This window comes from Loxodonta africana, chromosome 2 (genome assembly GCF_030014295.1).
Source record: "Loxodonta africana isolate mLoxAfr1 chromosome 2, mLoxAfr1.hap2, whole genome shotgun sequence".
NCBI lineage: Eukaryota > Metazoa > Chordata > Mammalia > Proboscidea > Elephantidae > Loxodonta > Loxodonta africana.
In genome coordinates, this window is record NC_087343.1 from 128,252,126 (window position 1) to 128,263,866 (window position 11,741).

At 40.9% G+C, this 11,741-nt stretch overlaps 1 protein-coding gene across 1 annotated transcript in view; it reads right to left on the minus strand.

The window, feature by feature from the left end:
• Nucleotides 1–11,336, minus strand: part of SLC27A6 (solute carrier family 27 member 6) — a 65,991-nt gene extending 54,655 nt beyond the window's left edge. The window contains exons 1-2 of the mRNA XM_003404463.3: nt 10,826–11,336; nt 606–809 (exon numbers count right to left, since the gene is read on the minus strand). Coding sequence (XP_003404511.1) covers nt 606–809; nt 10,826–11,306 — 685 coding nt within the window. The 5' untranslated portion in view covers nt 11,307–11,336. The remainder of the gene's footprint in view (nt 1–605; nt 810–10,825) is intronic.
• Between the last annotated feature and the right edge of the window lie 405 nt (nt 11,337–11,741).

Below are 11,741 nucleotides of genomic sequence, written 5' to 3' on the forward strand. Positions count from 1 at the left end.
AGAATTGTTTTAAAGCATATTAACAGATTTCTAAATCCGGAAGGAAAATTAGTAACTATTTAAACTAATTAATTTTATACTCAGGAATCTGAGGGCCAGAGAAGCTGACACATTTACTAAAGATTGCACGCTGAGTGACTGAGCTGGATTCAACTCATCAGACATCCTGGTACTCTTTGTACTAAACCAAACCAGTTGCCATTGAGTGGATTCTGACATAGAGCAGCCCCACACATTTCAGAGCAGAACTGCTCTCCATAGAGTTTTCATGGCTGTGACCTTTCAGAGCCAGATCACCAGGTCTCCCTTCCAATGTGCCTCTGAGTGGGTTCAAACAGCCAACATTTCGGTTAGTAGCCCAGCGCTTAGCTGTCTGCACCACTCAGGGACTCCTACCCTTTGTACTTCCAAATTTTTAAGAATATCTTTTCAAATGAGACAAGGCCCATGTAAACGTGGTGACTTCCCAAGTTAAAGCAATTAACTTTTTGTCAAAGTTTGAAAGTTCTAGGATCTAAGCAGCTTAGATCTTCTCAGATACATGCGTTCTCAGATGTTTGGTGACTACACATGACAGAAAACTGACAGGAAGAAGTTGATCATACCTGTTGTTCCTGAGGTAAAAATATAAAGATGAGTAGACTTGAGGTTTGAGGCAACATGGTGTCTGCGTGGCACAGGCTTATCAGGCGCTGTGCTCAGTTTTTCCTTGAGTGAAATCACGCCTTGTGGAACGGAATCTTTCATCCCCCAAACAGTAATGTCTTCTGGAAGACTCTGGAGGATTTCTTCTATAGTTCCAAGCAAATCTGAAAAACAAAGGTTTGGGGACAAATAAACAAAACATAAATCTCAAATCATTTGGCTTCTCTTTGGTTTTCTGTGTATTTTTGAAAGGAAGGCCAGTGGGAACAGAGATAAAATGTAAATGCAATGCTGATTTCCTTCTCATTTGGATCAGTAATATCACAGTCATTTTATGGTTGTTTCAACAGGACTAACTGAAAGGGAAATCTGGTTATCACTTGACTGAATCAAATACAAACAGACCAAGTTAGACTGAACTTTGAGAACTCTATTATGCAGATTTTTTTTTCTATTTTTTAAGCTTTATTCTTTATTCTTTCCTTTGAATCTAAATTCAGAATACTATACTATACATTTTCCTTGCAATACAACAAAACATCTATTTATTCCAAAAAGCCATCTATCTGTCATTGCTTAGTTCTACTTGAATGTAATACATTTGGGGGAAGCCCCTGGCCACTCTGTAATGCCAGAATTGCTGGGACTTGCACATCACCTCAGAGCCAAAAGACAAGTAAGGAGATTAAAAGATGCCCTCTTTCTCTGAACCAGGACAAATAAGTGTAAACGCCTAGTTATATAAATGAATCAAAAATGGCCTCTGTGTATTGGCCACAAGTTTACTTCTTCACAGCAAGCTGAGGCCTGATAGCCCAAGAAGGCTACTGGCACCAAGCTCAAATTTCTACACATCCAGTTGTTTAAAAATACCCAAATAAGGCTGATTTTTATCTACTTAGAGCCAGAGCCTATCTCCTTTATATATCTGTCATGGATTGAATTTTATCCCCCTAAAAACATGTATATCAAATTGGTTAGGCCATGATTCCCAGTATTGTGTGGTTGTCCTCCATTTCGTGATTGTAATTTTATGTTGAGAGGATTAGGATGGGATTGTAACACCATGCTTATGCAGGTCACCTCCCTGATCTAAGGTAAAGGGAGTTTCCCTGGGGTGTGGCCTGCACCACTTTTTATCTCTCAAGAGATGAAAGGGAAGCAAACAGAGAGTTGGGGGCCTCATGCCACCAAGAAAGCAGCACCAGGAGCAGAGGGCGTCCTTTGGGCCTGGGGTCCCTGTGCCTTAGAAGCTCCTCGGCCATGGGAAGATTGAGTACGAGGACTTTGTTCCAGAGCTGACTGAGAGAGAAAGCCTTCCCCTGGAGCCGACCTCCTGAATTTGGACTTGTAACCTACTAGACTGCGAGAAAATAAATTTCTGTTTGTTAAAGCCATCCACTTGTCATATTTCTGTTATGGCAGCACTAGATGACTAAAGACAATATCCCACTAAACTACAGCCAAAATTTTGCTGAAGATCATTCAAAAGCGGCTGCAGCAGTACACTGACAGGGAACTGCCAGAAATTCAAGCCAGGTTCAGAAAAGGACATGGAACCAGAGATATCATTGCTGATGTCAGATGGATCCTGGCTGAAAGCAGAGACTACCAGAAGGATTTTTACCTGTGTTTTATTAACTATGCAAAGGCATTCGACTGTGTGGAACACAACAAATTATGGATGACACTGCAGAGAATGAGAATTCCAGAACACTTAACTGTGCTCACGCAGAACCTGTATTTAGACCAAGAGGCAGTCATTCGAACAGAAAAAGGGGATTCTGCATGGCTTAAAGTCAGGAACGGTGTGCATCAGGCTTATATCATTTCACCACACTTATTCAATCTTTATGCTGAACAAATAATCTGAGAAGCTGGACTATATGAAGAATGTGGCATAGGATTGGTGGAAGACTCATTAACAACCTGCATTACGCAGATGACACAACCTTGCTTGCTTAAAGTGAAGAGGACTTGAAGCACTCACTGAAGAAGATTAAAGACCACAGCCTTCATTATGGATTACACCTCAACATAAAGAAAACAAAAATCTTCACAACTGGATCAATAAGCAACATCATGATAAACAGAGAAAAGATTCAAATTGTCAAGGATTTCATTTTACTTGGATCCACAGTCAATGCCCATGGAAGCAACAGTCAAGAAATCAAACAACACATTGCACTGGGTAAATCTGCTGCAAAAGACTTCTTTAAAGTGTTAAAAAAAAAAAAAAAGCAAAGATGTCACCTTGAAGACTAAGGTGTGCATGACCCAAGCCATGATGTTTTCTATCACCTCATATGCACACAAAAGCTGGACAATGAATAAGGAAGACCAAAGAAGAATCGATGCCTTTAAATTATGATGTTGGCGAAGAATACTGAAAATACTATGGACTGCCAAAAAAAAAAAAAAGAAAATCTGTCTTGGAAGAAGTACAGCCAGAATGCTCCTTAGGAGTAAGGATGACGAGACTTCATCTCACATACTTTGGACACATTATCAGGAGGCACCAGTCTCTGGAGAAGGACATCATGCTTGGTAAAGTAGAAGGTCAGTGAAAAAGATGAAGACCCTCAAGGAGATGGAGTGACATAGTAGCTGCAACAATGGGCTCAAGCATAACAATGATTGTGAGGATGAGGCAGGACAGGACAATGGTTCATTCTGTTGTACACAGGATCCCTATGAGTTCGAACTTCCTCGACAGCACCAAACGACAACAACAATAAACTGCACCCAACATCTGGTAGGCATAAGACCCTGTAGTTGCTGCCTTTGGAGCTCTGTGACTTGGAGACTCCCCACCTTACTGCAGAGGGACATCATCTATGGACATGTAAGCTTTCTCCCCTTTCTTTTCCCTCTTCCCCTTCTGTAGGCTCTTTGCTCCCAATTGCCTCCAGAAAACCACCTGTTGTGGGAAACCCCTCCCTGCATATGTCTGTCAAAGTATCTGCCCCATTAAATAGCTGGTTGTGCAAAGCTGCTATCTCATGGTCTTATCTTTTTCCTTATCAACCCCAAATTCCCTCTAATGCACTACAAGCCTTTGAAAGTCAACTAAGAAAAAAGGCTGACTTCCAGAAAAGTCAATAGGATTCACAGTACAGAGGAGGGCATGTTGATGGGACAGGTGAGAGAGGGCTGATGAGTGCTGACCCACCATCAGGAACAGGTGCATCCAAGGCCTGGGTAGACCCAAAAGCCAAGCAGAGAAAAAGGCAGGGGAGTAGGAACACCTGTTAAGAACTGGGGTCTTCAGGCCTGAAGGACTTTCGTGTCCTTAGAGGACCAAGGGTCTAGATCGAAATTCAGTCTTCAGAGAGGAAGAGGGATACTTCTCTCAAAAAGTACCTACTGCAAGGATAACAAAAGAGCAACTGTTGAGGTGAGACTAGGTTGAGCTAATCCAGAAGACTGAACAGGACCTCAATGTGGTCAATCATGATGTAATAAAGGAGAAAACATCATCTGTTTAGAAGTAGGCAATAGTAGAGAAGAAGGGAGTTTAAGGATGGGACTAACTCCTAACATGTGCCTGACAACCTTTCTGCCCAGCCACTGAAGGTTGAGAAGTAGGTGTGTCTGCACTGCTACTGGGAAGGACAGGACAGCTGCTTAAAGTCAATTCATCAAGGCTCTTAACACCCATTTGGCCCTCCCTCTGTCTTAGTATCTTAGTGCCGCTGTAAGAAATACCACAAGTGGGTGGCTTTTTAAAGGAAAAAAAAAAAATCTTCTCACAGTTCTGGGGTTTCAGCCATGCCAATTCCTTCTTTGACAGTAGCCCTGAGTGTTCCTTGATTCCCTGGCAATCTCACATGGCATGTATCTTCCCCCATGAGTGCATATCTGTATCTAATCTGCTCTTTTTATGACTCAGAAATGATTAGATTTATAACCCTCCCTGCTCAAGTATGATCTAATTAACATATCAAGGAAAACAAGATTACCTCTACAGGTATAGGGGTCAGAATTTCAACCCACATTTTGAGAGGACACAATTGAATCCATAACACCCTCCCTACATAAACAGCACTGTGCCCACAGAAAAGAGGCCCAGTGCAAAGGCTGATCTCTTATTTGCCAACGTGCCATTAAAAATAATGATGGCCACCATCTAAGATACTCCATTGATCTCACCCCATTGGGAGCATGAAGAAAACCAAAGGCACAAGGGAAAGATTAGTCCAAAGGACTAATGGACCAAAATTACCACAGCCTCCACCAGACTGAGTCCAGCACAACTAGATGGTGCCTGGCTACCACCACTGACTGCTCTGACAGGGATCTCAGTAGAGGGTCCTGGAGAGAGCTGCAGAAAAATGTAGAACAAAATTCTAACTCACAATAAAAGACTAGACTTACTGGTCCGACAAAGACTGGAGAAACCCTGAGAATATGGCCCCCAGACACGCTTTTAGCTCAGTAATGAAGTCACTCCTGAGATTCACCCTTCATTCAAAGATTAGACAGGCCCATAAAACAAAAGAAGGCTAAACGGGCACACTAGCCCAGGGGCAAGGACAAGAAGGCAGGAAGGAACAGGAAAGCTGGTAATAGGGAACCCAAGGTTGAGAAGGGAGAGTACTGACATGTCGGGTTGGTAAGCAATGTCACAAAACAATATGTGTACTAATTGTTTAATAAGAAGCTAGTTCTGTAAACCTTCATCTAAAGTACACTTAAAAAAGAACTATTCAAGTGTCCGTCAATAGATAAATGTGGCATATACAAGCAATAGAATATTTTTCAGCCATAAATGCAAATGAAATTCTATGACGATATGGACGGACCTTGAAAACATTATGCTGAGTGAAATAAATCAAACACAAAGGACAAATATTGTATGATCCCACTTTATATGAAATATCTAGAATATGCAAATACACAGAGACAAAAGTTTATTAGTGGTTACTAAGGGCCTAAAAAAGGGCCTAGGGGAGAGGTAAATGGAGAGTTATTACTTAAGGGCACTGAGTTTCTGTTTAGGATGATGAAAAAATTTGGAAAAGGATAGTGGTGATGGTTGTACAACATGGCGAATGTAATTAATGTCACTGAATTGTATACTTAAACATGGTTAAAATGGCAAATGTTTTTTGTGTATATTTTGCCACAATACATTTTTTAACTATTCAAAGGGAAAAAAATAAATAATGATGGCCACCACTTACTGAATATAGACTATATGATCCAGACACTCTGTTGGGTCCTTTATATTTAACTCACACAAGACTGGTGATATTCACTGAGCAGTTGCTGTGTGCTTGCAGTCAGTTTACATCAGAGTTAAGATGCAAGGCTATGTCTGGCTGACTAGAAAATGTGTATTTCTCCCAATCAGCCTTGGCACATATCTGAGGAGACACAACCTCCCTTTAAAATACTATCAGATCTAAAGTCAAAGTGTTCAGGGTAATATGAATAGTCTTTTTAGTTTTCTAGTTATACTATTTAAGATGTGGTATATTAAAAAATGAGAGAGATCAAAATATATACATGCAAGCAAATCTGAAACCGTGTAGATGTCTAGTATACGTAAAGCACCTTGTGTTTTTAGAGAGTCACGACCCTTAACACTTGGCAACACTGATATAAAGTAACACAACAAAGAAAATCCCAATGTTATCACTACTCTCAAAACTAGTTACTGAATGGATAGCAGAGAATGGACAATTTATTAGCAAAAATATGCAAATAAATAGCAAGTTAGCAAATGCCCATATGTACTGCATAGTTTTTAGTTCGGTCATTCATTCATTCATTCATCAAATATTTATTGAGCACTTATTTTGTGCTAAGCCCTGAGAATTTACCATCGAACAAACCAAATTTACTAAGCTCAAAGAACATATAGTCTAGTTCTGGGCCTATTCCTCAAGGCTGCACAAATATCTGTTTGCAAATTGGCTAACAGAACTTTACCATTCCACTGGGTCACTGAGGATAACCCTAGCACACCTGAGACTTAGGGGTTCAGTGGAAAAGGCACTGAGAGAAGGAAAACGGAGGGTGATGAGGTAGATGGAAGGAGAAAGGGAAAATAGAGAAGGGGGAAGCAAGAGAGAGAAACAGAAGGGAAGGGAAAAGATGGAAATAAGGATCAGGAGTAGAAGGTAGGACAAAGACAAAGCTGAACTAAACAGGCTTTATGGATTAGAGTCAGAAGATCTGGATTCCAGTCCTCAGGCTGCCTCTTCTAGATGCACGAGTTTGAGAAGATAACTAATCTACTTTAAACTATGCTTCCCCAATTAAAGGCTAATATTTACCTCTTACGGTTGTGGTGAAAATCACATAAGATAATATGTGTAAAAACAGTTTGTAGTCTATCAAGTACTTTAAAAATGGAAGGGATTGTTGTTATGATGATGATGGTGGTGATGATAAACATGTCAAACCGTATAGAGATAATTACACACAATTTTTAAAATAATATACAAGCATCCCAACATTTTTTTTGTTGTTGTTGTTGTAAGTAAAGAAAAAAGCATAAATAGGTAGAAAATCTTGGAAGCAGATACTACTCGCAATATCAGAGTTGAAAGGTTTGTGGGGGGAAAGACTAGGTTTAACCTAAAACTATTTAATTTTCAGTAAACACTGAAATTTGGGTGGCCACTTGATACACCTTCTAAACCAAACTACACAGATATAAGACTTCTTTGCAAGTATTTTTGAGTCTTCAGACTACAAGGGAAGGAAATAATCATTTTATAACCTTTTAACATTTTCTGGTTATCTGCGTATAACAAACCTAATGACTTAATATTGGCAACTGTTTTATTTTTTACTATTTTTATATAACCTGAATGCACATTTTTTTCATAATTTTATCAAAACAGGATTGACAGCCCCAGAAGCAACCAGATATACAGTATATAGTACAGCAGAGTATTAAATCAGAGACTAGACTTTGAGTCCCTGCTCTGCAACCTACTAGTTGTGTTACCTTAGATAAGTTACTTAATTTCCCCCCTCACTTTCCATAACATACTACTGAACCTCCCCCTCAGAATCACTACCAGTGCCTTACACATAGTCAGCCTTCAGTAAATGGCAACTGTTTATATTATTGTTAACGACAAAACAAGAATAACATTCACCAAGTGGCTTAGCTGATACCTTTCCTTTTCCCTGTTCCCAGAAACAGAATTAGCAGACACCTGTCATGACTGAAACTTCACCTATCACCACAGATATTATCTGGCCTGTAAAATCTGCTTGAATTTGGTTTCACGTAATTTCTGAAAAACAAAAATTTTGCTCAAACATACCAAAATAAAGTGCTTAAGGTCCTATTCCAAACATACTACTTGCCAGTCTTATAAACCCATTGCCGTCGAGTCGATTCCAACTCGTAACAACCCTATAGGACAGGGCAGAACTGCCTCATAGGATTTCCAAAGAGCAGCTGGTGAATAGCACTGCTGATCTTTTGGTTAGCAGCCATAGCACTTAACTACCATGCCACCAGTCCTTCTTACGGGTAACACCAAATTAAGTTGTACCAGCAAAATCCAAATGCGATTGCCTATTGACAGCCCCAGGATGATTCTATAATAATAATAGCAATTATTTCAATTCACCAAGGATCTATGTGGCACATACCAGTCACTATACTAGCCACTTTGCAAAAGTGATGCAATTTAATCCTCAGAATTACCTATAAATTAGATGATATCATCACCATTTTACAAATAAAGTGAGACCCAGGTGGTTGATACTCTTGTTTTCATCACATAACTAAGAAATGTTAGATTACAAATGAAACCAGTACATTCTCCCTGGGGATATAATGATTTAATAATTCTCACTGAGAATCTGGAAACACTGGTGGCATAGTGGTTAAGAGTTTGGCTGCTAACCAAAAGGCTGGCAGTTCAAATCCACTAGGTGCTCCTTGGAAACCCTATGGGGCAGTTCCACTCTGCCCTAGAGGGTCGCTGTGAGTCAGAATCGACTCAACAGCAACAGGTTTGGTTTGGTTTACTGAGAATCTAAGAATTCTAAAATTTACAGTTCTCAAAACTATATATGTGTGTGTATATATATATTGCTCACTGATTATAGACTCAGGATGCCAAGAACATAATATTTTGGAGCGAGAGTTTAAATACTGAAAAAGTAAATGTGATTTAGGCCATATCTTACAAAAAAAAAAAATCTACTAATTGACCAAAATATAATTGTCTCATCTTCAAAAGCATATGTAATTTATATGTTTTGGAGACACTCTAAAAATAGTAAGATTTAAGGTTGATTTCTCCAGCTACTGACTTACTGAGCAAATGGACTAAAAATCCAGCAACCCAAAGTGGCTCTTTATATAAAAACTGGCTTTTGGTGTTAAAAACATAAACAAGGAAAGAAGGCAATTAGTATTTGGCAAGAAAAGTGAGAGCTGGCAGAAGTCAAACTGTGAAAGTAATTGGTTCTAATTAAGCAACAACTCAGTCAACAGCAAAGTGTAAGTGGTCTATTTTGAGAGGTAACTAGCCTCACAAACTTCAGGAAGAATCCCTCAGGAGACTGGCTAAGGGATGCTTCTCAGGTTGGCCTCAACATCATTGCCACAGAAATCACTTCAGGGATACTGTGGTCCTCTTAGTTTGCTCTTCTAAGGAGAATTTCTGACTTTATTAGCTTCTAAGCATAATTTGGGATTTACATTTGCTCCAGAAACTCAGCGATCTAAATTAGATTGAGCAAAAATGCGAGCCGTGGGATGAAATGTCAGAATATATCCAGAGATGAACTGTGAGGCTCTCTCCTGATGCATTCACATTTTCACTTCCTCTGCACAAGTGGTAAACATTGTTTCACTAAGTTATCAAAACTCTATGGGACTCATTTTTTTTTCTACTCATTGTAATTGTGCACTGAAGCTTTATTCCATCAGTTAGCCTCTTTCCAAGGTGAGAGGCTGAAGTTCAGCCTTGGAGGATATGACTGCTGAGTGAAAGAATGAACAAAAAGTACACAAAGGAGGCTTCTGGTTCCTCCACTCCTATAGCTTAAAAAAAAAAAAAAAAATTTTTTTTTTTTAAATAAGATAAAATCAGTGTTCAAGAATAAAGATGTTGCTACTTTGTAAGGTCACAAGCTGAGCTGGAAGGACAACAGGAACTAGGAAGAGTGATTGCCTTGAACAACTCGCCCTTTTTCTGTATCCTGCCTAACTCGTTTTCATGTGCCCTGCAAATATTATGATAAATATTATCTAGTGTTCTGTGCTTTAGGTATCACTGGCATATAGAAGTATTTTTCCACATCGCTCTGTGAATTTAAAACCTCTGTATTAGGTATCAGTATATATCTGTTAATCCAAAATACTCAAATATTTTCACTAAGGTCCTTGTCCTGCCATTTAGATTTCACCAAGAACACACATAAACTATTTAGATTACACCAAATAAGTATCATTTTTCACAATTCAATCCCATTTGTTAAGCAACTCATTTTCCTAGGTTCTTTTAAAATGTTAAACAAGGCACTGAACCAAAGACTTTTCTTCATAATTACTGTGAATGTATATATCCAAAGCAATCCTAACTCCACTGGGGGCAAAACAAAGGTAAGAACTTGAAGAAAATGATGGAGAGGCTGGGGGAGAAGGAAGAGAGAAGCGCCTAGAGTGGCCAACAGCCTTCCTACTGGCTCAGAGGTGGGAGCCCAACCTTGCTGGGCGTCCTAGCAGGCAGTGTAAAATAAGAGCGGACATGAAGATAGGAATGCGTGCATTTCAGAGTAAACGTATTTCTTCTGCAAAGGCAGTAAACCTTGTTAGTCTTATAATGAGAGTCAGATAGATGTTCCAAAAAGAAATCAAGGCAACTTTTGTACTCATCAAGTATTTTGCCAGAACTGATAAAATTTAGAACTTGGTAAGTTCTACCTCTCCATGTTCTTGAACTCACTGAAGGTACTGATTGGAAAACTGCCCCTCCCCAAAAGAGTAGGAAGCACAGATTTCATAAAAGTTTACTGAAACAATCTTGATATTCACTACTCTACAATCAGCAATGGAACTTTAAAACCACTCTATACCCTTAACATGCACACTACATCACACACCCAAAGCATTAATTGTGAACTGTTCTAAGGAAAAAGGAGGGCAGGAAGGGAAGGCAGAGTCTGCACACGCCCACCAAACCCCATACTCTACCTTCGCCCACCACGAGGGCCCTGGGTTCACAGCTACAGATGCAATGCAGGAGGGACTTGGAGCGGATATTGGAGTTGAGGAAGGCCACCACGCAGCCCAGCTTGGCCAGGCCGAACCACACGTGGACAAAGTCGGGCTCATTGCTCATCAGCAGGGTTACCGTGTCCCCCTTTTTCAGCGTGGACTGGTTCAAGAAAACACTGGCCACTCTACTGCTCCTTCTGTCCACATCTTGATAGGTGTAGACGTCTCCCTCATAGATGACAAAAGGTTTGTGGGGCTGCCTTTTAGCATGGCTCAGGAATTTATCCAGCACAGTGACCAGCTCCCCTCTCAGTCCGAACATCTCGATCCGCAGTCCAACGCGCGCTACCTTCAGCAGGTACCAGAAGTCGTGCCAGAAGTAAGGGAACAAGAGTTTCTGCATGAAGTGCAGGAAGGCAATTCCAGCCCCGACTCCTGTTAGCCATGATAGAAGCATGGATGCCGCAGAGCCAAAAGACAACTCTGACCCCAGTCCTACCACCGACCTTCTCTTCCAGGAGCAGCTCTCTGCGGAGAACGCCCCTCACCGCTCAGGTCCGGCACCTGCAGTTGCGGGGTATCCAGCGGAATAGAATCAGAGGTTTGCTCTGAGAAAGCACCCCGGGGCGCTGGAGATAAGACTCGGGACACGGCGGGGGGCGGGGGGGGCGTGTAGACCAAAGAGGGCCAGGTTCTTGCCCGAAATCAACACAGCCACTCGCAGGGGCCTCGGAACTTACCAGCCCGATCACCTCTCGTGAGCCCCGACGGCGGCCAGTACCCTGCCCGGGTTCTTCCAAACTTTCTAGACACTTTCCAGCGGGCTCGGTCAGTCCGGGCTCCTCTGCGGCCCTAGGCCAAAGCCCCCGCCCTCAGGAGAAGCAGCTCAAGC